Source organism: Leopardus geoffroyi, chromosome A3 (genome assembly GCF_018350155.1).
Source record: "Leopardus geoffroyi isolate Oge1 chromosome A3, O.geoffroyi_Oge1_pat1.0, whole genome shotgun sequence".
NCBI lineage: Eukaryota > Metazoa > Chordata > Mammalia > Carnivora > Felidae > Leopardus > Leopardus geoffroyi.
In genome coordinates this window covers 13,920,957-13,947,905 of record NC_059336.1, presented here as the reverse complement: position 1 = coordinate 13,947,905, position 26,949 = coordinate 13,920,957, and the positions used below count along the sequence as shown (strand labels likewise).

The 26,949-nt window shown below is 51.7% G+C and overlaps 1 protein-coding gene across 46 annotated transcripts in view; it reads right to left on the bottom strand.

Moving 5' to 3' along the window:
- Nucleotides 1-6,229: 6,229 nt before the first annotated feature.
- Nucleotides 6,230-26,949, bottom strand: part of ZMYND8 (zinc finger MYND-type containing 8) — a 126,197-nt gene continuing 105,477 nt past the window's right edge. For 27 of the 46 annotated variants that reach the window (XM_045444332.1, XM_045444331.1, XM_045444362.1 and 24 more), the window contains 5 exons: nucleotides 23,704-23,784; nucleotides 20,597-20,675; nucleotides 18,063-18,302; nucleotides 16,028-16,173; nucleotides 6,230-7,922 (listed from right to left, as the gene is read on the bottom strand). In XM_045444332.1, coding sequence (XP_045300288.1) covers nucleotides 7,698-7,922; nucleotides 16,028-16,173; nucleotides 18,063-18,302; nucleotides 20,597-20,675; nucleotides 23,704-23,784 — 771 coding nt within the window. In that variant the 3' untranslated portion in view covers nucleotides 6,230-7,697. Of the gene's footprint in view, nucleotides 7,923-14,921; nucleotides 14,989-16,027; nucleotides 16,174-18,062; nucleotides 18,303-20,596; nucleotides 20,676-23,703; nucleotides 23,785-26,949 lie in introns of all 46 variants that reach the window. The other 19 variants (XM_045444351.1, XM_045444344.1, XM_045444335.1 and 16 more) reach the window with 1 other exon arrangement.

Here is a 26,949-nt window from a genome sequence, read left to right as displayed (position 1 = left end):
CTGCTTTTTTTCCATAGTGAAGAGATGCTTTTCTATCAAAAGAGGACACGTAAAGGAAATTCCCTTCTGCAAAGCGAAGGGATGTCGGTACTCAGTTGTACAAGCTGTCTAGAACCCAGCTGACCTGGCCTTGGACCGGGCCAGGGAGGCAATGGTTTTCCATTAATATCACTCCCCGACGAGAGCCCTGGGCCAGATGGCAAAGCCAAGGGTTTGATTCCCAGGCCGCGACTCTGGGTGAGAAATGACTTGTTCAGGTTCAACCATGGCTCCTCCTTCTGCTGAACCTTCCCGGATCGAGAGGCTGGAAAGCTGAAAACTTCTGCAGGCTCCCTTACAGCCAGGGGTCTGGAGCACCGAAGGGTCCACAGATCAGTTGCGTTCACAAGAGACGCGTGTTTGGTACTGCGTAAGTGTGTAAGTGGGACAGAAGGGAGGCTGCGCCCAGGGCATCCAGCCTGCAGGTGCAGGCCAGAGCAAAGCTGGCGCCGGGCAGGACCCAGGAGCTGGGCAGCTGCTACCAGATGGACAGCGATGCTTCCTGATCCTGCGGGAGGAGCAGCCCGGCTCCTCTCCGCCCACCCCGTGGCCAGTCCCTCAGCGCCGCAGCCCCAGTCCTCCCTGCGATCCTGCAGACACTCACGTGTCGCATCCAACCAGGGAAGCAGCCAGATTTGGCTCATGGGTTTGGGGTAAGAAATGTATTATGGGAGTTCGACCTTCTACAGGGGTCAGAGGAGTTCAGGAAGTGAAATTCTGAGAAGTGGCACCTGGAGTCACCAGTGAGGCATGTCCGGCCACCAAAGTGAGTCTGCGGAGAGGCTCCGGAAGAGAACCCGATTGGGGGGACGCTCGGCCTCTGCAGCCAAGCACCCGGGGTGGGCCAGGTGTCAGAAAGAAGACCTGGGTGCAGCACGGAGGACAGCAGCGACACGCTGGAGCCCGAGGGCACACCTGCACCTGTCACCACCTGTAGCCACAGCGACCTTGCAAGAGAAGAGACGGCTGCTCCCCTTCCGCCTTCAAAATCTCACCCAAGTTCCTCTTTTGGTCAATTCCAGCTCCGCACCCTTCAAGGAAAGGGATTCTGGGAAACGTAGTTCCAGCCCCACCAGCTTGACTCAAGTCGCACTACGGACGGGTTTGCTCATGAAACCCTCGCGCTCTACCTGGCTGGGTGAATTCTGCTCTCGACAACTGACCTGACAGAGACTGCGGGCAATTCTGCGGTGGCGGCTATCGATGCTTTTGTCAACCCAAGGCCTTTTGTTTGCACAATTTCCTACCTTAGGAGCCTGCAGCCGAAGCAACCTGAATCTCACCTTCCCGGCCTCCCTTGCAGTTGCAACGTAAGCACGTGACCTAGACTCAACCAATCAGATACAGCCAGCTGCAGACTCAGCCAATCAAATACCCTCCAAATGGTATTTGCATTTAGACCCAGGGCAACCTGGGTTTACCGGATCCAGATGACGAAGCCATGGAATTCTGCAAAGTGCATTCGGAAGTGCGGGATGCAATCTAGCAAGGAGGCAGACGGGACATGCCCCATGTCACTGGTGACAGTTGTAATGTCTGGGCCCAGTGACAGTGACGGGAACGTCCTGCCATGTAACCTGGACGTTGTTTGTGGCTGTGCAGTCTCCTAGCCAGTCTCTCTGGCCCTCCCTCCTGGAGATCTGTGAATCACATAGTGCCCTTTTATAAACTCCTTTCCTGCTCAGATTGCGTAGAGTGTTGTTTGCAACTAAAAACCTGACCACATTTAGGGGCGCCTGGGTGGCTCAGTCAGTTAAGCATCTGACTCTTGGTTTTGGCTCAAGTCATGATCTCATGGTTCATGAGTTCGAGCCCCACATCAGGCCCTGTGTTGACAGCTCGGAGCCTGGAGCCTGCTTCAGATTCTGTGTCTCCCTCTCTCTCTGCCCCGACCCCATTCACGCTCTCTCTCTCTCTCTCTCAAAAATAAATAAATGTTAAATACAACAACAACCCAAAGTCCTGAACCCTTGAGTCTCAGTTTCCCAAGCTGCACTAGGAGCAGAACAATCCCCACCTCGTGGACAGTTAAGGGGAGTCAGGGAAAGGGGGCCCAGAAGGCATTTTGTAAACTGACCACGGTGCCCCAGACACTGGGGCAGTTTCATTCAATGGGTCACGGTGCTCATTCGGGAAGCAGGTGGTCCAGTTTGAACCCTGGCTCTGGCACTGACCTGCTATGTGACTGTGGGCAAGTCGCATTCCCCATCCTGCCCCATGGAGTGATCAGAAGACCTAAAGATTACAGCACGGGAAACCTCAGCTCAGGGCTCAGCATGGGGGCGGGGGGGGGGGGGGGGGGGGGGGGCGGTGAGCCCGCCCCAGTGATGCTGGAAGGTACATGGGTGATCTTTGCTTCCCTGGATTAAAGAAAGTAAATAATAATGTCGATGGTGTCCCCATGTGCCCTGGTATGAAAGTTGAAGTCTGGAAAACATTTCTATGTTTGAAACACAACTCTGATTAATGCCACTCAATTGTAAATTTAAAAACGGTTAAAAGGGCAGGAGGCGCCCGGGGGGCTCAGTCAGTTCGGCGTCTGACTCCGGATTTCAGCTTGGGTCGTGATCTCACAAACCGTGAGATCAGGCCCCGTGCTGGGCTCTGCACTGACATCAGGGACCGAGCCTGCGTGAGATTCTCGTCTCCCTCTCTCTCTGCCCCTCCCCCACTTGTGCCTGTGTGTGCACTCTGTCAAAAATAAACATTTTTTTAAATGGTTAAAAGGGCAACGTTTGTTGTATTTTACTTTTTTTTAAAGAAATCAATAATGTACTATACCAAAAATCATTGAATTACACACTTCAAGTGGGTAGATCGTACGGTATGTCAATTGCAACTCAATAAAGCTGTTAAACCGCCCACATGGCTTCCCGTCCCTTTTGGAGCACGGTGCAAACCCCAACTTCTCTCCCTCTCTCCCTCTCTGAGCTCATCGCCCCCCGCCCCCACCCGGGACCCCTCCATTCTGGCCTCCCTGGCCGGCCTTTCCTCCCGCAAGAGGCCGGGTCCCCGCCTCAGGCCTCTTGCGTGCCTTCTTCCTTCTGCCCGGGATGTTAGCAGCTCTCGGCTCTGCTGCGCCTTAGGATCACTGAGCAGCCTTCCGTGACAGACGCCCAAGCCCCACCTCCGGGAGTGGGAGGTCGTTATTCCGGGATAGCAGGTAGGGTCTCACCAGTCACCGGTTTATTTCACATCTTGCTGGGTGCTTCTAATGATCTGCCAGCATTAACGACCGCTGCCCTCGTCGTCACGGCTCGGTACCCCTCCTTCAGGTTTCTGCTCGCCGTCCAGCTCCCTGGGGGGGCCGTTCCCAATCACACCCTGCCTCCCTTACTCACCTGATGCAACACCGTCCCGCCTAGGACTGCATCATATGCGTATTTGCTTCCCGTGAAGAGTGTCAGAGGGAGGAGGAGAGAGGCCGTTCAGTGCTGTGTCCTCAGTGCTTAGTTCATGCCGTGTCCGGGGAAGCAGCTGTCACCCGAATGAACTTTGGCCCAGCTTCTCTCTGTCCCCGGTGGTCCTGCTCGGGCTCTGTGGGGCTGCAGTTCTAGGCGGCGGCCACCAGGTGGCGAGAGTGCCCAATCGCGTTCCAGGCCGCGGCAGCAGGCCCTGCCCCCACGCCAGGCCACTGGTCAAAGTAGCGAGGGCCATGGCCGTGGCGGACCCCACTGTGTCCTCCTTCTTCTCCTTTGTAGATTCAAAGTCATTGGGCATCGGCAGACACTCGACTGGGACTAAAGCCAGAGAGGAAGGCCCTGCAGCCCTGTCCTCCCAAGTCCTCCTCCTCTCGCCTAGCCACTCACAGACCCTCTGGTGCAGCCTCGCGGACCCCAGGGCCACTGTTTAGGGACCGAGGACCCGTGCACTGGAGGCTGTGACATGCACGGTCTTCTTACATCCCAGGGTCACGTGTCCACAGGGGAACAAAGGGGCCCCAGACCTGAGCCTTAGGGAACAAAGCCCGAGGCCTCGGGTTAAGTAAAAAAGAAAAACAGCACAGAAGGTCGGGGGTCAGGTGCTGCCCGTTTCTGTTCCAAAAGGAAGGAAACCTGCCTCCCCGCGAGGGTCTGTAAATACAGACTGAGGGATGCGGAGGAGGGGGCCCTGGGAGAGCCAGCGAGGCTGGGAGCACACCCGTGGTTTTTCAAATTTGAGGCATGGACCTAGCCCCATAAATCCCAAATTCAACATTTTTTTAAAGGCACCGGTTTCTCTACCGCTGAGTAAGCCATGTTATCCTCTGGTGTCTCTCCTCTCTGGGAGGCTGCAGCGGTGACCGCTGGGGGCAGGGTCCGGGGGCCGAGGTGTCCCTGCTCAAATGTCACCCCAACTCTAGGAGCTCTGTGTCCTTCCAAGCTCTCGGGACGGGACGCAGCAGTGACCGGATCAGCCTTCCCCTCACAGAGCTCACGTTTGAGTGGGAAGTCATAAATATGTATGAACTTTGCTCAAGGACATGAAAACCAGGAAGAGACAGAGGATAATGGGGGGAGGGGAGTGGCTGCTTCAAGAGGTGACGTCTGAAAGCTGATGCCAGCGACAGAGGGTGTGCCAGGCCAAGGGCACAGCAAGTGCAAGGGCCCCGGGGGCCGAGGCTGGAGCCGGCTTGCTGGAGCTAAAAAAACCGGGGCGACAGTGCGGTCCTGCTCACAGCCTCCGCCTCTTCCCCTAAAGGGGGCTGTGTCCCCCGCCCCTCTGTGGACTTCAAATGAGAAGGGAGGTGCCCATCCGTGCCCAATGAAAGGAAGCCGAACAAATTTTTAACTCAAAAAAAGACAATGCCCATTTACTGGAAAGAGCACTTTAATAGGAGTCCAATTAGAGTCTTTCACCAGCTCCATGGCCTTGAGCTACTTTTTTTTTAATACTTATTTTGAAAGAAAGAGAAACAGAGAGAGATACTAAGGGCAAGGAAGGGAGGGGCAGAGAAAGAGAGAATCCCAAGCAGGCTTCGCATTGTCAACGCGGCGCCCGATACGGAGCTCGAACTCACCAACTGACCTGAGCTGAAATCAAGAGTCAGGCGCCTAACCAACTGAGCCACCCAGGAGCCCCTGAGCTAGTTACTTCTTTGGGCCTATTTCTAGACAAACCTATGGCGGGTGACATTAGGATGGTGAACAGCCCCTTCTGGCTTGGCTTCCACCACACGAACGCGGTGGGCCACAGACCCCGGGACGTCCGGTGCCCTCTACACCGAAGGAGCAGCCACGCCCCCACCTTGCGGCTCATCAGCCACGGGAAGCTCACAGCGTCTTCGTACCCACTGGTCCCCGTCTGGGACGCTCACCCAACTCATCTTCCCGCAGCCGCAGCCAAGCTCTTCGTTCTGACCTGGGGTCAAAGGTCACCTCCAAAGACAAGCCCCAGAACAGTCCCAGTGAGAGCAGCCACCTGTCAGCCCTCGGACCTTTGAACATATCCCCATCGTGTTCCTTCCACAGCAGTGGTCAGCGCACGGCCTGTGGCTTGACTCCAGCCCATTCCCTGCTTTGGTATGGCCTGTGAGCTGAGAATGGGGTTTACATTTTTAAAATTTTTTTTTTTTCAACGTTTATTTATTTTTGGGACAGAGAGAGACAGAGCATGAACGGGGGAGGGGCAGAGAGAGAGGGAGACACAGAATCGGAAACAGGCTCCAGGCTCTGAGCCATCAGCCCAGAGCCCGACGCGGGGCTCGAACTCCCGGACCGCGAGATCGTGACCTGGCTGAAGTCGGACGCTTAACCGACTGCGCCACCCAGGCGCCCCGGGGTTTACATTTTTAAATGGTTGAACAAGAAACATCTTGTGACCCAGGACAGTTAAATGACCGGGGTGGACCTGAGCAGAGCGGGGGGGGGGGGGGGGGGGGGGGGGGGGGGGGTCCCACGCTCCCCAGGGAGCTCGCCTAAGCTCAGGCCTGCCATCCAAGCCACAGAAAGACCGTTGCCTCCCCTCTCGTCGCTGTCTTGCTAAGACTGGTCAGGATTTCCCCCTTGTTTCTCGGTCTCTGTCACTAAATTCCAGGGAGCCGGGGCTTCCCGGGAAAAACGCCCACCGGGGGCCCTTAACTTCCAGTGTGCCCGCCGCCCGTGGGGATCCTTCCTGTGCTCTCACGGCCCCGACTCCTGTGCTGGGGCGTGCGAATCGGACACGGCCATCCCGACCGAATGGACAACTGCGAAGTTGAGGACGACCGAGCCATTTTTCCAAAACAGTTTAATTAAAAAAAGGTGAAGAATCTGAAAAAACCGGGGGGAGGGGTGGAACCCAAAAAAAGCACACCGTGGGAGTGCACTGGCTCAGTCACAAAGAAACGCCATCATCGAAAAAGATATTTAAGTTTAATACAAATTTTATACAAAGAAAATGTGAAAAAATACTTCCATATGCTAAAAGCAATTAGGCTTCGCAAATAAGGCCAGCTAGGCTATTTTTTTTTTTTTTTGACACCTGCAATTCACAAATGTTCTTTCTCTCTTTTTCTTCTATACTCTCTTTTTAGTTCTTCTCTAATATGTATGGGGAACTAGCTGGAAACTGTACAATTCACATCCTCTTATCAACAATGAAGAGAAAGTAAACAGGACTAAAATATACAACAGAATGTACTGGAATGATACCGTACAGTTAATTTTCTCATATACATACATCACCTTTTTGCTTTGTTCAATGCGTTTTGTTCGACACAACATACAAAATGGTACTACCGTATACGTAGTGTGACAGGGAGCGTGGCCGGTGTCTGGCATTCTCTCCCACTGCCTTTGTTTCATGCTTCCATAAAAACGTAAAATCCCATCATATAAATAATACATACATGCTTCATCCCGGACTCCCATGTCCTCTGCGTGCATCCTGCCTTTGAGTTTCTCACTTCTGAGAGGCACAGCATCTCTTACCAAGTATGTGTGAGTGTGTGTAAAAGGAACCACAAAGCAAAGAAAAGACTCCTCTTTGTTCCAGAGCTTAGGACGCCTGACACTTTCTCTGCTCTCTTCGGCCGAGCTGAGCGGGGCTTGCTTCTTCTGTGTATCTTCTGTAAACAAGGACCTGATTTCTTCCCTTTTCGAGTAGTCATTGCCGAAATCACACAAAATAAACTAGCTTCTCCCTGTCCTTCGGGGCCAGAGAACTTGCATTTTATAACACAGTAACGTAGTATTGGAAAGGGGCCAATGGCTTGACGTGATGTGCCCACGACGGCACAGATTCTGTGCCGAAAACTCCTGATTCCAATGTGCTGCATACAGACGTATGAACGAAAACGGCTCACTTTCCCCGGGGCGTCCAAGGACGAGGGCCTAGTCACCATGCCACAGGGACAGCCGGGCTGACCAACCATCCCTCCTCCTCCAACGTCAAAACATTCCTTTTGTGGTTGGGTGTTTCTTGTTTTTTTAATCGTTTTTCTTTTTCTTTCTTCTTTTTTTTTTTTTTTTTTATAAGTTAAAGTCAATACAAATATAAAAAGGGGAAGGTACTCTAGGTTCAATGACATCCACAAATTGTACATTATTTACATCTAAAGCATAGATTTCGTGTGGGTCAAACAGTCCTCAGTCATTGCTAATGCCGGACGCACTGTAGTGTGGGCTGCCCTCCGTGCCGAGGGCCAAGGCCAAGTCGGGGTGTCTGGAATTCTCAAGTCTGAAGGAGGCTCTCCTGTCTCAGGTTTCCTTGCCGCTTCCTGTTGCCCTGGTGTCTGGTTTCTTTTTCCTCCATGGGGTGGGTGGCTTGTGTCGCGACTTGTCCCTAGTCCCAGAAGGTGTCCAGCCGAGACTCTTTCGGGAGGAGGCTCTTCGAACTGGCACTGGCGTTGTGCTCGGAGCGTGTGGATCCTCGCTTCTCGTCGCTGCTGCCCCAGCAACTAGACTTACTGCCCCGGGAATGGTCTGTGGAGGAGAAGCAACAAGAAGCGACGTTGAGCCTTCCCGCCACCTCCACCGCAGCAGAGCCACCCGGCCCCCTGCCCCGCGGCTCCCCTCCGGGCGGCCTCCCGCCGCCTCCCAGCGCGCGCGGGTCTCTAGAGCACAACTCTACGGCCGGTTAGACACACCCAAGGGCATCACATCACAGAGAATCGAGATGGGTGATGAGGGCACCAAAGTGCCCAGGGAGGCACCTCTCACGCGGTACCTGGAACCACAGACCCGCGGCCGTGACAGAAGGACACCAAGCACTCAGGTGCTTCTGTGTCCACGCCGGATGCTGGAAAAAGGCACCAAAATGTGGCGATATTTTTCCTTCCTCATATTAGAATTTCTTCAGTCAATTTACAGACAACTCGAAAAGCAGACCTATAACCAAACCACCTAAGGGAGAGGATCACAGAGGAGGAGGAAGAGGAGGAAGAGGAGGAGGAGGAGGAGGAGGAGGAGGAGGAGGGAGAGGCCAGAATGGTTATGTCCGGCTGGACACACACACACCCACGGACTCCCATCAGGGACGTGAGGACGCATGACCACAAAAAGCTCAACAGTGGCTGAGAAGATCCGAGGCAGGTGAAGGAAGAGGCAGAAGAGGGAGTCCGTAAGCTGCCACGCAGCTCAGCTCGGGCCAGCACGGGTGACGGCAAGGGACCCGTCAGCATGCCAAGGCCCATCAAGCCTGGGATCATCTGCCAAGTTCAGAGAGGCTGGGATGAAATTTCGTTTTTAAATTTCTGGAGGTGGGATGGTAATATTCAAAGAAGCCAACGGTCAAGCTCGGGGACAGAATGAGAGTGAGAAAGGGACCAGATCAGAGCCGGGGAGTGCCATTTCTTACCGCCTGATACCAAGGAACGTGTACACTTAGTCACGTGTTCCTGTTTCGGAAGACAAGTGGCAAAGAGAGAGAGAAAAGTCTCCAAAGTGATGTGTTCATTCAGGAGACTTCTCTTTGGCCATTTGCATCAGTGACCAAAAGGGGGCAGTATTCTGGCAGGCAGTCCTGAATCCACCTCCTCTTCCTGGTTCTTCCCTACCCGCGAAGCCTTCGCGGATGGTTCTTCTCGAAGGTCTCTGGGAAGCGGTGCGCTCGGTCATCGTCCAACAGGACAAAAATCCCACAACGGTGCAGTCAGGTGAAGGCAGACACCGGGCCTGAGCTCAGCACGGCACCTGCACCATGGACCGGGCCGGCCACCGTCCACGGGACCTGGGCCCTCACGCAGACGGGACACGGGGCACTGGCTGGTTCGGCCAATCACCGCAAGGGAGAATCGGGACCTCTGTGGACAAGGCCAAGGCTGATCCCTTCCACGAAGCACACCGTACCCTCTGGCTCCCGTCTCCTACCGCGGTGTTCAGCGGCCACGAGAGGCCCAGCTGAGAAGCGCGGAGGGCAGAGCAAGACGCGCCGCTCACAACGACAGCAGAAAACAAGACGACGCACGCACGCACGCACGCACAGCACGGGGCTTCCGCGGGTCCCGGCCGCGTCGGTGAGGCGGGGCCGTACTTCCCGTTCTGGGCTGGGTGGCCGGGGCATGGCCGGGGCGCAGGCGGGTTGCTTGCCACACAGCTGCCGTGGGCGGAAGAGACGCGGCCCAGGCAGCCTCGGTGTCCGTCAGGGAGCTCAGGTCGCCACAAGCCAGGCACCCGCTACGTACTCAGCACCGTTAGCCCTATTCTCTCCGCGCCACTCTCCGACCCGACGCCCTCACAGCGACGAGGGCTTCTTGTCCTAATGGGCATTTTTAAACCACGAACGGGGGGGGGGGGGGGGGGGGGGTCACTAGACGCAGCACTGCATTACAGGCGGGAAGCGAGGTACCGATGGCACAAAAGCAACTCTGTAGGCCACATTCTTCAGCATGTTGGAAACGCAATTCTCAGAACCACCAGCTCTGGCAACAGCCTAATCCGACCAGCAAAACCAGAGGGGCGAGAACCACACTAAGGCGGGAAACAGCACCCAAGGAATCCAGATTCTTTTAGGGGAATGAAAACTCCTCTACCGCCAAGCCTGACGGAGGACAAGGCCGGGAGGGGAGGGCAAGGAAGGTGCCGCGGTGAGGACTGAGGAAGGGGCTACAGATGACGTATCGAGTGACCAACGTCCTCAGCCACGATGATGGGACCGCAACAAATAACATCTGGAAACGAAGAGCCAGAAATTAGTGATACGAAAGGAGTTTCAATAAAATAAGGGGCACGGTGAAGAGCTTGGTGGGGAAATCACGAAAGGTATGACAAGAGAAGGAAACAGAAACTCCAGGAGAGAGCACAGCCGTGCCAGAACGGAACCGTCATCACGGCACTCGGTGGGCCGGGCAACGCACAGCACGCTCAGGATGGCGGGCACCCGGACTGAAGTTCTCCGGCTTGGCCCACTGCCGAGCGTGGGGCGGTTAAGGGTCAGAATGCGCCTGTTCTCAACCTCCAGGAAGGGAAGTCACAGCGAAGCAGAGGGCGGTCTCAACACGGTCAGGGTGGGGGTGTGAGGGGGGGGGGGGACCGCCGAGAGAGGGGTCCACAGTCGCGGCCGCTAGCGCTCAAATCCAGAACTAAAGCATGAGTGTTGTCCTTGACCCATGGAACCTCCAGAGCACAGAAATGGTGACATCCATCATTTGGGAGGAAGGGGAGAAGAGCGGTCATCAGTGACCCCAACCCTCACCTTCGTAAACCAGAAGTCAGCAAGCAAGGTCTAAAACTAACGCTCAGAAATAGAACAACAGGGAAATACGTTATTTGTATGGAAGGAGGGAAGTACCAGAGACATCACTGGGGACAGGGCCTAGGAACCTAGGAACTGTCTCTGTACTATAACTATACGCATGTTTTACTTCGAAATCTTAAAACTATTATTTACTGGGGGGGGGAGGGGGGGTGCCCACAGAGAGAGAGAGAGAGAGGGAGAGAGAGGACAATCCCAAGCAGACTCCACGTTATCAGCACAGAGCCCGATGTGAGGCTTGAACTCAGAAACCATGAGATCGTGACCTGAGCTGGAATGGAATCAGATGCTTACCCGACTGAGCCACCCAAGCGCCCCTAAAATCTTAAAAGACAAGCAAACAGCAAGGAGGCACGTACCCCCACGGAACCTTTCTCCCGCCCCCAGACTCCTCACCACACCCTCCCGGCACCAGTAGGCACGGAGAACCCCGGTGTGTCCAAAGCCCTCCTTCCTCCACAAGGTTTCATCTGCATGGTCACCAACATCAAGAGCTGGCGGAAGTTAGACGCACGAGGAGTTCGAAGAGGACAGCGAACGAGTCAGCGTTTCTGCTCTGACACAACTACCGGCTTGGGTGAGAAACAGAGGAAGGGGGAAGACAGAGGACACCGTCCTGACTGGGCCCCGGGCACCTCTGTCTCCCTCCTGCTCACACTCTGGGCTGTCGCGGCAACACTTCCTGGAAAACGCTCCCTCTCCTCCAGTTTCTGACAGGGAGCACCATGGTGCTCCCCCTCGGCTAATATGCCTTCCGTCCCGCCTCGTCCCGAGTCCAAAACGCGGACGCCTCCTGAGTGCGGTCCCGGATGCACCTCTTCCTTTCGCCAAGACCCGTAGAGAAGGTCCCTCCCGCTGAGGACACCCTGGGATTCTAACCTTGTCTCTTTGCGAGACAAGGTCTCAAAACACCATTTAGAATGTAAAAGGTCCGAGGTTATTCAGGGCTTAGGGCTCAGTGGTGACCGGACCGAATGAGTCTTACGGAAACGTCTGCCTGGGCTGGGGAAGGAGGCAGGGCAGCCTGGAGGCTGTGCCGTTCATTCAATATGGTGGCCACTAGCTCCGCGATGCTATTTAAATAAAGTAATAGAAAATGTTAAATTCTATTCCTCAGTTACGTCAGCCACAGTTCAAGGGTCCAACAGCCATGTGTGCAGGCAGCTACCACAGGGAACAGGGCGGATACAGAACCACGCCATCATTGAGAATGTTCTAGGGGACAGCACCGCTCTAGGGGCAGATGCAGGGTGTCAAGGAAAGAAGCTGGAGGCACAGGAGGATATTTAAATGCCTAAGGAAGGAAGCAGCTGAAGACGACATCTGGCTACGACAGAGGCTGGATACGGAAAGGCCGGCGAGGCTGGAGGAAGGCGTGAAGGAGGCCTGGGTGCTGGAAGGGGAGGCAGGGCCTGGCTGTGCTCCCTGGGAGGAACAGGCAATGCCATGTGCTGTCAGTGACATTGGAGGGACGGGCTGGGAGGTTTGAAACCGAGAACTGCGGAAGCTGCCCTTGTGGAGAGTGCAAACAGAGGCTGAAATGCAACAAATTTGGTAAGATGACCAGGCAGATGGAAATGTGTGCTTCTGAGGTCAGCGGTCAAGATCAGCGTGTGTGGTGGAATGAGTGTATCCCGAGCAATCTTCTCCGGCTGAGCTCCAATGCTGGCTGCAGGGGAGTTAAGAGATAGATGGCTGGGGTCTGAGCAAGGCAAGGTTTTGCCAAATGGACACATGGAGAAAACCAGAAGGTGTGGGAGACTGGGTTCCATTAGCGAGGGTGCTGCTGGGATGAGCCATGGAAACCAAGCTGGGGAAGGAGGGAGGTGAGGAAAGGAAACAGTTAGCAGATCTGGAAGCAGGGGCAGCGGGGAGAAGCCACATCTACAGCCCTGACTTTCCCCAGACATCGGTGCCTTATTAGCGGAGCCACACAAAACAGCCAACCGTTTTTGACTCACGATTTCCTAGGGGTCAACTTAAGTATTCCCAACGCAGCGGGTGAGAGCACGTGGGGGTCAGAGAATTCTAGACTGAAGTCCAGGCTCCAGTAGTTAAGTCACTGAGTTAGTTGTGCATGTATGTTAACTTCTCTGGGCCTCAACGTCCTCGTCTGCATAATGGGAACAGTAACTTCTCTCACCGAAGTTGGGAATAAACACAATGAAGTGTCCAACCGCTTCATGCTCTTCTCCTAAGCACCCATTAAATGCTCTTCTGACTTCCCTTAAAGCTCCAGAAGACAGGGGAGCCTGGGTGGCTCAGTCGGTTGAGCGCGTCCGACTTCGGCTCAGGTCATGATCTCGTGGTCCATGAGTTCGAGCCCCGTGTCGGGCTCTGTGCTGACCGCTCAGAGCCTGGAGCCTGTTTCGGATGCTGTGTCTCCCTCTCTCCCTGACCCTCCCCCGTTCGTGCTCTGTCTCTCGCTGTCTCAAAAATAAATAAACGTTAAAAAAAAATTAAAAAAAAAAAAAACTCCAGAAGACAGGAGTTGTCTGCCTTGTTCACCCCTAAATCCTCAGCCCTAGCACAGGACCTGGTCACAGAGACACTCAACAAACTCTCACACCCCTCCAACCCTCTGCGAAAAGCCTAGCGCCATGCATCCTCCAAGAACCGAAAGCGGAATTCAGGATCTTGCCCTCCCTCCCTTCCCCGATCCCGCCCCCTCCCTGTCCCCTCCCCCCCATCCTGTCACCGAGGGACTCCTCCAAGATTATTTTCTCTGCCTCCACCCAACCAGTACCAAGTCACCAACATCTTCTGCCCCTGGGCTAGGGAATACCTCGTCACCGAGAAGTGCAATAGGGCAGATCTCCCAGCCAGCGTCCCGTCTGCAGTCCCCCTGGATGAGACAGATTCCATACTGCACGCCGCCCTCCAAAGTTCCCAGCTCCGTGCTTATCCCACCTCGCTGCTCAAAACCTCAACAGCTCCCCCTGTCGGAAGCCATGGTCCCCCTACCCTGCGCCTCGCTCACACCACCTGGGCAATTCTGACCCGTCCACAACCCTCCTACAGCCTGCATATTCCAGGTTTTTACTCTAAACTCATTTTAAACTTCAATAAAAAAGGAATTGTATATTGCTACCTAGATCGCGGGCAGAAAATCCAAAATCCTCACCACAGATAGAGGGCAGCTCTACAAATACACATAATGAAAACCAAACCGTAGTCTTAAGGTCCAGGTAAGTCTTTGCGAAAAGGAGAAACTAGAAAATATCAAAGAGATGTGCAAGGCATCTTGGCGCTAAACTGAACTGTTCTCAGAGATTTAGTCAGGGGACTGAAGGCAAGGGAGAGGTAGGTTTTCAACAGGCGGTTCAATCGTGTTTAATGCCAAGTTCTCATTCTCCCTCAAGTCAGCTCCTGCTACTCCCTCTTAGCCCCGCCCTCCATCTGAATCCCAGTCTCCAGCCCCCTGGGGAAACCGACCCCACCTATGCAGACGAAGGACATCAACTTCTTCCTTGGCGCACTTAATACAGAGACAGGAAATAAAATTTTCGGCTTTCAGCTTAAGGGAATCACCCAAAGGGGAAAATGATCCTGGAGCTAAGGGACCTTCAAGTAAGCAAATTGTCCTCAACGGGGGCACCCTCTTTGAACCCTCTGGAATCACCCAAAACTCGGAAGGATGCAGGAAAATGACCCTTTGGGCGAGAACACAGGGTAGCTCAAACCCCACCTAAGAGGAAAAACTAAAAATTTCAGTCTCAGAAAACAGCCCAAAACAGCCTACTGGGTTATTCCCCAAGAAGAAAGGTTTCTACAGAAACATCATCCACCTAAAAAGTTTCTTTTCCCTAAAGGCTCAAGTGCCCTCATCCACTAACTGCGGATGCTGGGACCTCAGGAACAGAGTTCCAGATGGTTTAATTTACTGTGGTCATTTCCCTGAGGGCAGAAGAAATGCCCGAGCTACATGCACGCCTCTACCCCACCCCAGGTCAGCAATAGAACCCTCTTTTATGTGGGACCCCCATAAATAAAACAAATGGAGGTAAATACTGATCAGTTTGGAGGGTGCCTGAAAGCTACCTTGCCCAGCCACTCCCTCGCCCCCCCCCCGACAATGACCTGCCCGGGGCACCCCCAAAGATCCCTAAGGATCCACAGTGGTTGGAAAACCACTGCCATAAACCCTTAAAGATCTCCCTGAGAAAATGGCTTCCCCTCTGCCCGTGAGGAATGTGAGAGCACCGTTCACCCACCAGGGGGCAACATACCAGAGCCTTGGTTGGAGCCTAAGAGAATGGAGGAGGGCGTCTCCCTGGAGCCAGAAAGGTCGAGGGTCTAAAAATACAAAAAGAGAGAGATGGACACAAGGCACGGGGGCCAATGTAGCCCCCCAGGGAAGCCCAGGGATCCATGGGGGTGCTCATCACTGCCCCCAAGGCACCTTTGTGCCCTCTGCCTGGTATGCTCAGGCAGGGGAGGCCAGGTCAGCTGGGGTGGCCCTACACCTGTGCTCTGTCTCCCAGAATGAAGAGGGTGGAACACAGCAATGGGGGGCGCCCTTACTCAACTCTACAGCCTTAGCTTCTAGAACATTCACTGTGCCCTCAACTTCCTTCACTGACCTACCTACCGTCCAGATTTGTGCCACATCCAAAAAGGAGGTATATTACTTCAAAACTATGTCAGCTCGCTTTCATTTCACATTAACCTCTTACCAGGCTATACTGTCAATGAAATCAAAGGGTTTTGATGGCATAAGAACTTAATTCTTCTCCTAAGACACACTGAAATAAATACATGATGACTACGCATGTAAAACATGATCAATGTGCCACCGAAAATACCTTCTGCAGACGACCCATGTTGCATATGCCACACACTGGGAAGTAGGGGGTGCGACCTTTCCTGGCCAATATGGCGGCTACTAGCACCGTGTGACTGCTTGTATTTGAATTAATTAAATAAAATGTCAAAGTGCGAGAGTCTCTGCTCACACCAGCCCTCCAAGGGCTCAACAGCCACGTGTGGCTAGTGGATACCATACTGGGCAGAGCAGACACAGAACACTCCCATCATCACAGAAGGTTCTACTGGACAACACTGTGATAAGCTTTGAGAGTCCCCAGAGAGCAGCTGCCGAATCACACGAATGTCAACTCGGGCTCCGCGTCGCTCTGTCCCTGCCCGCATGCCCACTGGTGAAAAGGAGGCCTGCTAAGCCTGTCACCCCCACCAGCAGTCTGACTGCCCCACCTTGAAGACAGACCTCCCACAACATGGGACTTGCAGAGGAGACAGGCATGGGGACAGGTCCTGAGACGCCACCTGGCCCTAAGTGTTGGTGTCACTGGCCAAAGGCGAGCAGCTTACTCACCGAGCCGCTGTCCTTGCTTTTCTCCGTGGAAGGCTCCTTGTCTTTCGAGGTGCTGGCGGCATCCGTAGGGGCCGCCTGTGTGCCAGAAGACTTGTTTAGTGTTTCTGTGTTTACCTCGGCGTCTGCTTCCTGCTGAGGAGCAGTAGCTGGGGGGGAACGGAAGAGAGAAGCCACGTATAAGCTGAGGGCCACGGCTTCCAGAACCACAGGAAGCCGCGCACTGCACGAGGCCACGCCATCGCTCGGAACAACTCTGACCCGACCACTGCCTGTAACAGAGGCACCTCTGCTCAGCCCCACCCAGGAGAACAGGCCCAAAGTGGCCAGGACTCCAAAGTTTTCCAGAAGCTGAAATTCCAGACATTGTGTGAAAATATGTGAATTTTTAGTAATTCATTAATTCAAGTTTTGTTAAGTCATCCCAGACCCAAAAGCATGGCGGGAGAACAAATGAAGCCCGTCAGCAGAGCCAGCCTGGAATCGGGGATCTAGAATTACTCATTTCACAATTTCTAATTTTAGATCGATTTTATCCCCGTAGACTTCCTTCCTTCCGAGGCAGGGCTGGGAAACCCATGTGAAAAACGACACGATGGCAAAGACAGAGTCTCTGGAGATGCTCTGAAAAAGAGCATTTGAGAGGAATTTCAGAAGGACGGACATTATGATGCCACAAAGAAAGGAAAACTGAAGGACATTTTGGCCATCTTGTCATAACAACAACAATGGGTCATCAGACACGTTACAGAACATAGGAGAATTTAACTCTACCGCTAGAAGAGATTTAAAGTAGCCGTTAGGAAGACATCTCCCTAAAGGACAAAGGACCCAACAACGTATAGTTCAATACTGCCTTTTAAAATAACGAAATACACAAGATCTCTCTAGAGCGAGAGCTGGCAAACCATTGCTACCTGTTTTGGTGAATAAAGTTTTACTGGAACAAAGCCTCGCCCACCACTTACACCTTGTCTACGATTGTCCTCTCCCTAAATCAGTACAGTAGAGCAGCTTCAACAAATCGTAAAATATTTATCCTCTGGACCTTCACAGAAAGCATTTGCCAACTCCTGGCCGCTGGAGTGCTTCTCAATCGTGGTCACCTATCACCTTCCAATTTTTGCCAGTGTGAAAGACACACTGCCTTGTCATATTATTCATGTATTTTTTTTTTAACGTTTTACTTCTTTTTGAGAGAGAGACAGTGAGACAGTGAGCAGGGGAGCGGCAGAGAGAGGGAGACACAGAATCTGAAGCAGGCTCCAGGCTCCGAGCTGTCAGCACAGACACGGACGCAGGGCTCCATCTCCTGAACAGTGAGATCATGACCTGAGCTGAAATCGGACACTTAACCGCCTGAGCCACCCAGGTGCCCCTATTTATGTAATTTTAAATTAAATTCTTCAAAACGGAAAGTAATAAACTAATAAAGCTAATACTGTTTGTCAGAAATACAAGCTAACTGTAAAAACTCTTGATTTCGGCTCAGGTCATGATCTCGCAAGGCGTGGGAGGAGCCGTGAGTCGGGCTCTGTGTTGACCGCACAAAACCTGCTTGGGAGTCTCTCTCTCTGCCCCTCCACCGCTCGTGCCCGCAAACATATTCTCTCTCTCGAAATAAACCAGCTTAAAAAAAATTATTAAAGAGCCGGATTTCTCAGTATCCGTACGACTGACATTTAGGGCCAGATCATTCTTCGGCACGGGGGCGGGAGGGGGGCCCGTCTGGCGCACCGTGCGGGGTTCGGCAGCAGCATCCCTGGCCTCTGCCCTCCGGAGGCTGGCGGCCCGCCCCTCGGTTAGGATGACCACACACGTCTGTGGTCACTGCCGGTGTCTCAGGGTGGGGACCAAAATCACCGCACCGAGAACCACTGCCACATGAAACGACAGTCCGGCAAGTAACAGAAGGAGGCCCCACGTTCACAACAGCCGTGCCTCAAGCGTCCGCCAGGCGCGCGCACGCTGCCCGCTGGTGCGTGATGGTCACGGTCGTCCCGCGAGACCGGCCAGGGCAGGCCCCGCATGGCCGTACCTGACTGCGTACAGGACTTCATGTGCTCGGGCCAGTGGGCCTGCTGGCAGGGGTAGTCGCAGTAGCTGGTGTTCCAACAGCAGTAGAAGATGGCCTCCTTCTTGCAGTTGGCGCACCACTGCTTCTTCTTGGTCTCGTCCACCGCCTGCTGCTTCTCCAGCTCCAGCTGCTTCTTCACCTCGGCGATGAGCCGGTCCCGCTCCTGCTCCAGGCTCTGCCGCATCTCCGCCATGGTCAGCTCTGACGGGCGAGGGGAGAGGACATCGGCTGCATCACTAGTCCCCCCACCCCCCGCCCGGGGCTTGGAGACTTTCACACCAGATCGGAAAGGGAGTCCAGGACGGGGATTCCAACAGACACGGGTGCGGGTCCTGGCTCGGAGGGGGCTCAGCTGTGCAACCCTCCCCCCACCCCCCCACGAGTAACCTAGCCTCGCCGAGCCCCAGTATCTGCATCTGTAAAGCGAGCATTCGTCACGTGATCAGACACAGCTGCGCGGGGAGAGAGAACGCCAGGCGCCTAGCACGCAGGGAGCCGGAGCCCCACGGGGATCCTGGGGGAAGTCGTCAAATAAACCCGTGACCCAATTTCCACGAAGCCCACTCTGAGTTTTGTCACCAGCATGGACTTTTCTAGCAACCAAATACTACAAGGCACCTCGTGTCGCACCCTGGATCAACTCACTTCACCTTCATACTAATCGTGGGAGACCAGCTCTGACCAGACCGTTCCTTTCGGGGCACCCAGGCGGCTCAGTCAGCCAAGTGTCGGACTCTTGCTTGCGACTTAGGTCATGATCACATGGTTCCTGAGTTCGAGCCCCATGTGGGGATCCCTGCTTGGGATTCCTCACCCCTGCCCCCCCCTTCTCTCTCTCCAAAATAAATAAATAAGCTTAAAAAAAAAAATCCCTTTCATAGATGAGGAAACTGAGGCATACAGCCAATAAGGGCACAGCTGGCACTAGCGCTCAGACACACTTTCTATTCGGTGAGCTCAGTGGCCATGGAGTAAATCTACCAGACAGGGCGTTGTGACTCGCTCTGACCGATCAACTACCAAAGTGCTCAGTCCGCTGAGGCTTCGCTAATTTCACTTCAGATAGGAAGGTTCCCATGCCATTCACCCCCGGGCGGGGGGTGGCCTGCACACCAAAAGAAAAGTAAATGATCCCGCTAAAATTCGTTAAGATTCTCTTACTGAAAATTACAAACAAAAACAAAACAACAAGGACACATGCACACGTCTAAAAAAACACCAGGAAAAGAAAATAACCCCCTTGCACTCATGTTAGACGCCAGCTTTCTGTCCCTTTAACTAGAAGCCTGCAGACCATGGGCACGTTCTGGCCTGCCCGCAGGTACTTTTTTTTTTTTTTTTTTTCCCCAAACATGCAGCTAATTATTTAAAAATGGAGAGATTCTGGGGTGTCTGGGCGGCTCAGTGGGTTGAGCGTGCGACTTCGGCTCAGGTCATGATCTCGCGGTTTGTGAGTTTGAGCCCCAAAAGTCGGGCTCTGTGCTGACAGCTTGGAGCCTGGAGCCTGCTTCGGATTCTGGGTCTCCCTCTCTCTCTGCCGCTCTCCCACTTGTGCTCTGTCTCTGTCTCTCAAAAATAAATAAATGTAAAAAAAAAAAATTTTTTTTTTAATGGAGAGATCCTGCATAAAAGTTAACAAGCAGCCACAACAACCGAATAAACTTCCTGCGTGGCAACAAGCAGAGAAGCAGAGGGCTCCCTCCTCCCAAGGGCGGCCTCCTAAGGTAAGTTTGCGATGCACGATTTCAACGTGTGTCACCTGTGACGGGGGCACACCTGGGCCTGCCCCCGTGATGAGGGAGACACGATGGCCTCCAGCATTCTAGCTCTGAGGCTGACACTACATGAGGGTCTCAAGGGAAGTGCTCTACCTTTGCGGGGAAAGCCTTTCACAACAGGGACACACAACGATAGGCCGGAAACAGCACTCAGTCTGCACCAACCAGCAAAGTAGCTTTCTCCGCAGTGCGGGCCACACACCAAGTGTTTGAGAATCTGTGAAAATGCCCAATATTCCGTGGTTCGGAGGGAAGGTCTGGACCCAGAGTGCCCACGCCCGAATCGCAGCTGTGTAACTCTGAGCAACTTCCTCAACATGTCTGTGCCCCACTTGCTTTTACCTAAAAACGGGGATAACAGAGCTCTTCACCAGAAGGGTTTCCGTGAGAATTTGGATCCGTGGCAAAGTACTTAAAACGGTTGCTGAGTCAGAGCTCAGTAAACAGGAACAGCTACGGCTGTTGCTGCTGCTACTCCTACTACTGACGTTGGTTATTTTGAAAAGAAAAGAAGAAGGAACCCACCCCCACAACACCTGCTCTTACACCTCGTGTCCACTGGTTAGACTCTCCAGGATTCTGTGGTCTCCCCAGCAGCGGGACATCACATCCCCAAGCCTACTTTTGACTCCATTCACGCCGGCACCTGCCTCCAGAGCTGCGGAGAAGTTCACACCCAAAAGCGCCCTCGGCGCAGGCCAGTTCACCAGGACTTACCCAAGTTGTGCTTCATTTCCGAGAGCTCCTGTTGGTGCAGCCACTGCAGCTTCTCGATCTCGATCCTCAGCCTGCGAATCTGGAATGAGGGAGAGTAAGACTCTTAGAAGGCGTGTCTGGGTGGCGTTCACCGACAGGGCTCACCAGCTGGAAGAGTCAACGCCACGCGGTCAAGTGAGGCGTCAGCAGCTGGGCGCTGCAGTCCAGAGAGGTGGGCACCAGTGGGTTATCCCAAATTCAAGAGGAACTCTGCTTCCGAAAACGAAATGCAGCTGACCCTTGAACAACGTGGGAGTGGGAGCCGGGGCACCCACAGGCCATGCCGTCAAAAAATCTACATGTAACCTTGGACTCTGCAAAAACTTAACAGCCTACTGTTGACCAGGAAGCCTTCCCCCAAAACATAAACAGCTGAACACAGATATTGTGTGTATTAGACAATGTATTCTTACGATTAGGTAAGTTCGAGAAAAGAAAATGTTAAGAAAATCACAACGTAGAGAAAATGCATTTTACAGTACTATACTATATAAAAACTCCACATAAAATGGACAAGCACAGTTCAAACCCGCTTTTCAAGGGTCAACTATAGAAGTTGTCTGTCTTTTCCAAGAAATCCCGGCTCCAGAAAAAGCCACTTAAAGTAAAAACAAGGCGGGAGGAGGGTGCCTGGCCGGCTTAGTTGCTAGAGCATCCAACTTTTGATCTTGGGTTGTAAGTTCAAGTCCCATGTTGAGCACAGAGTTTACTTTAAAAATGAATGAATGAATAAAGTAAAAACAAGGAACAGATTTTCATAATAAATAAAAAAAATAATAATAACAAATAAATGAAAGGCTTGATTAGAACTTTGGTCCTTGGGAATGCAAGCTGGTGCAGCGACTCTGGAAAACAGTATGGAGGTTCCTCAAAAAACTAAAAATAGAACTACCCTACAACCCAGGAATTGTACTACTAGGCATTTATCCATGGGATACAGGTGTGCTGTTTTGAAGGGACACATGCACCCCCATGTTTATAGCAGCACTATCAACAATAGCCAAAGTATGGAAGGAGCCCAAATGTTCATTGATGGATGAATGGATAAAGAAGATGCAGTGTACACACACACACACACACACACACACACACACACACACACACACACAATGGAGTATTACTCAGCAACCAAAAAGAATGAAATCTTGCCATTTGCAACTACGCGGATAGAACTGGAGGGTATTATGCTAAGCGAAATTAGTAAGAGAGGCAAGTATCATGTGACTTCACTCATATGAGGACTTTAAGAGACAAAACAGATGAGCGTAAGGGAAGGGAAACAAAAATAATATAAAAACAGGGCGGGGGACAAAACAGAAGAGACTCATAAATATGGAGAACAAACTGAGGGTTACGGGAGGGGTTGTGGGAGGGGGGATGGGCTGAATGGGTCAGGGGCACTAAGGAATCTACTCCTGAAATCATTGTTGCACTATGTGCTAACTAATCTGGATGTAAATTTTAAAAAATAAAAAATAAAATTAAAAAAAAAAAAAAAAAGAAATTTGGTCTTAAAAAAGTGAAACTAAAGCAAATAATGTTAGCTGTGTTTGATCTCTTACCTAACATTTTTTTTTTAATTTTTTTTTAACGTTTATTTATTTTTGAGACAGAGAGAGACAGAGCATGAACAGGGGAGGGGCAGAGAGAGAGGGAGACACAGAATCTGAAACAGGCTCCAGGCTCTGAGCTGTCAGCACAGAGCCCGACGCGGGGCTCGAACTCAAGGACCGTGAGATCATGACCTGAGCCGAAGTCAGACGCTTAACCAACCGAGCCACCCAGGCGCCCCTCTTACCTAACATTTTAGTTGGAATCTATAGTTATTCACCTGAAACTCCAAATCCTAACATCTCTGGAAACCAAAGGGTAATTTTGGAGGGAGGAGTTAAATTCATTTGGAGGGGAAAAATAAACTCCGCCTGAACATGGGCCCTATTTACAGTGTTTGATAACCACAGTGGCTCTCCACCACGGTGACTTTGTCCTCCCCGCTCCCTCCACGACACTGCAAGATCTGCAGACTTCTGAGGCTGTCACAATGGAGGGGTGCTACTGCCAATAGGGTAGAAGCCAGGGACCTGCCAAGCACCCTACGATGGACAAGACAGACCCCATAAGAGAGAATCATCTGGCACAAATGTCAGAAGTGCCGAGGTGGAGAAACCCTAATTTGTGTGAACAAGCATATTTCACAGCAGAAATGTTGTACTGTTTGGGGTGGGTAGCTGCATATTACCTTTTCAAATTCTGAAAAATTCTGGCACACATCTGGACCCCAAGGTTTCAAGTGAGACGTTACGGATCTGTGTTTTCAACCACATACCAATCCTTGGTCTCCTCATAGAGATGGTCACATGAGCAAAATATCCCGGGAACTCACTGATTTCCTTCCAGACCTCTCTCAAAGCTTTATATGCACATTGTTCTCTGCTGAAAGCCTATTAGGTTTTCTCTTCTTCTGAATGCCGGCCCTCACAGGTCAGTGGCTTGCATGGAATTTCCCTGTCTCCAACATCACTTTTGATGACCTCAAGAAGTTCTTTCACTTGTCATTTCACCTGGTGACCCTTCCGCACCTGGCTTACAATGAATTAGCCTAGCCTAAGAAGTCAGTTCAAAGAGATCTATTTTTACAAATGGTCACTTCCTAAGTGGACATTTTCATGTTTTAACCGCTTTATTCCCTAGGCAACCACGCAATTGTGGAGGCTTTCAGTATGCAAATCCTAAGACAACAAGGATCCCTTGTATAAAAATGTCCAAACTTACAGAGAGCCAGGAGACAATTATACATGGGGGCCAAAGGAACTGATTAATCTCGGGTTTCACTAGGGGGTTAACTCAGGCTCCAGTATTGGCCGTTTGACTAGAAGTGAACCGATCACACAAAGCTGTGTGTATCCTCACCACAGAGCCAGCCTTGTGACTAAGTAAAGACACGCCCTTCCCAACAAACACAATCAGCAGAGCGCCCTGGAGGGACTTCCAGAGAAGCTGCTTCCTGGCACCATTTTACAGCAGCCCGTATAACATTCTTAGCAAATAAGGAATGTGTCATCTCTGACCTCGGCTATTGTGCTCCCAGTAGTGTTTTTAGAAAGATCGTTGTAGATTTCTGTCATCGTTCCTTTTATTGCATCCATCATCTGAAAGATAAAAACAGAAACAATTCAGGTGATCGCTTCCCTGAGGCTTTTCTAGATGAAATACATCTAAAACCTACCCAATACAAAGCAGTTGTTCTCAACAGGGGGCAATTCTGTCCCTCACAGGACATTTGGCACTTGTGGTTGTCATGACTGATGGGGAAGCAGACTACTGGCATCTGGTGGGTGCAGGCCAAGGATGAGCTATATACGCTATGTAGACAGAACAGCCCCCACAACAAAGAATTATCCAACCCAAAATGTCACTGGTGCCAAGGTCGAGAAACTCAGGTATAATGCAGGGTAGGAATACACAAAGCTAGTTTCTGTAGCCCACAGGCTAATCTGGAGAGGCTGAATTTGGGCCCCAGGCCTGTTTGCTTTGGCCAGCACTATGGGTTCAAGGGAGGAATTGTTTCCTTCTGTGACGGTTTCTAAATTCCTTCCCCTTTAAAAAAAAAAAAAAAAGTCTTATTGAGATCTCATTCATCTACCAATGGACCCATTTACAGTGCACAAATCCATGGCCTTTAAGAGAGTCACAGTTGTACATCCATCCCCAAAGTCCATTACCCCAAAAAGAACTCGGATGCCCCTTAGCTTTCACCCCCCAAAGGTCCCCATCGCCCCCCACCCCCTGACAACCACTGATCTGCTTTCTACACGGATGGATGTGCTTCATCTAGATATTTTCTATCTATGGAGTCACACAACACATGGTCTTTGGTGACCGCCTTCTTCCACTTAGTGCAGAGGTTTCGAGATCTGTCTGGGTCACAGACTGGATCAGTCCTTCGTTTTTATGGACGAATTAATCCAGCCCACTGTGTGGCGATACCTGGTTCGGTATTTGAAGGACTTTGGCCAGGGCTCCCTCCCATTGCCTGTCCAGCGTGCCATCTTCCTTTTAACTCTGAGCCCTGAAGGCATCAGCAAGTTTGTGACACCAGCTCAGGTCCACGTGGCAGGCACCTAGTTCCCTGCTGACTGAATGTGTCTGCAGGATGACTTTTCTCCTGCCTACCTACCACTTGCTGGCTGATTCCCCGCCCCTCCCCCGGTCACAGGACAAAGAGGAGAGGACAGGAGACCAAAGTAGGCCTCGGGGCCTGGCCTGGCTGCAGCAAAGTCTCCATTGTGTTTTGCAATTTGCTCCAATCCAACAAGAAGGCATGACAAAAACCACCCTCGTATCTGATGCCCGAGATCTCTTCCCACCATCACCCACTCTCTGAGCCTCGGTTCCCCCACGTAGAAAACAAGGGTAAGGACAGTGGGCCCGTGTAGGGTGTGCACAAAGATTAGGTGAAAAACCCATGTGGAGACAATGGTTCAGTATCTGCCACAGGGCAGGTATTCAGAAAGAAATACCTGTTCATCTTATTTTTACAGGGGAAAAAAAAAAATCCACATGTGCTGTAATTAATAAAGTGCCAAACTCCAAAATAATAACCCCCAATTCACCCCAAAATGGGAGGAAAACGAATACAGTCACCGTTGGGATTTCTACTCCTCACTTGTTTTGGGGGCCACACATGGACACGGCCAGGAAAAACACTTCGCGCTCCCCAGTCGTCCTGTATGGGCCTCCCCGCCCCGCTGCACCAACCATGTCAATTTAAAATATTAAGGCTAAATTGCTTTACAAGAAAACTTTAGAAAGTGGATGAAATTCAATACATTCCTAATGCAATGGTTACATTCCATTTTAAAGAAATCATGGATCTGTGGACGGATTTTCACTCTTTCTTCCAAATATAGCAAAGGGCTCAGCATTAATAAAAGAGCATCCTTCTGCCAACACACACAGATCTGGGTGTTCAACTCTGGGTCACCTCGGAGGCAGGAAAGTTCATCAGCTCCAAAAATATGTCACCGTGCTCATTTTCTTAACTGCGAAGGAAATGTCTATCACAAAGTTCATTCCTCCATTTTGTGGTAAGAGCAAAGGGGAAGCCCAAGAAATAAAGACAGCTGCAGGAGTTCAGAAAACCAGCTCAGTGCAAACCACTCGCCAGGTCCACTCAGCAGGCCTCAGTTTCCTCATCTGTCAATTAGGCAAGTTGGACCCAATCAATGGAAGGTGCTGGTAAGGCTAAACTTAGCAGAACAAGAGACCATTTAGGCACGCCAGACACGTTCTGAAACCAGGAATGAAAAAGATCACTCCTTTTCCATTCCTCCGTAAACCTGCATACCACACGAGGAACAAAGTCTCAGTATGGTGCCACTATGCACCAAACACTTTCGTGACAATCTCCCCTTTTAACCAAAGGAAAACAAACTTAGGCTTCAAGCCTTGACGAGGAATGGTTATCTGAGAATGGTAGACCCAATTTTAGTTTCACTCTTTCGGTCAATTTAAAGAAAACTATATTAAATTTAAATAAAAATATGAAATCAATATCTACCAGCAGGTGGACAGGGAAGACTGAAATCTTCAGAATGGCAATAGATCATCGCCCCTTGAATCCTTCCTCTTCTGACACTCAGGGACTCTATAACAATTCATGCATTTAATTCAAAAGGAGGACAAACATACTAAATTAGAGCCAAAGTTGGGGCGCCTGGGTGGTTCAGTCGGTTAAGCGTCTGACTTCGGCTCAGGTCATGATCTCACAGTTCATGGGTTCAAGCCCCGTGTCAGGCTCTGTGCTGACCGCTCAGAGCCTGGAGCCTGTTTCAGATTCTGTGTCTCCCTCTCGCTCTCTGACCCTCCCCCGTTCATGCTCTGTCTCAAAAATAAATAAATGTTTAAAAAAAAAAATTTAAAGAAGAGACAAAGTTATCCCCAAGACTGGTACTGATTCTCTCTGCAGACAGGGGGGTTGGGGGTAGGGTCAGATAGAGTTGTTGAAAAAGGCACGTGCAAGAACAATCAGTTCATGGACACTGGACATCTGTGGTCAGTAGGCTTCACAGGTATTCACAAACTGGCTCAAAGCCACTCTTTAAGATCCTGGCTGCTACTATTCAAATCCCAGCTCAACCATTCAGACTGTGTAACCCCACTGAGCCTCAGTTTTCTCATCTATAAAACAAGGATGATACCAGGATCTACCTCATCAATTTATTATGAAAGCTAAGTAAATAACATATAAGCATAACACTTATAGCAGGTTTCGAGCCAGAGCAACACCATGCAAACACTATCTAGTACTTGGA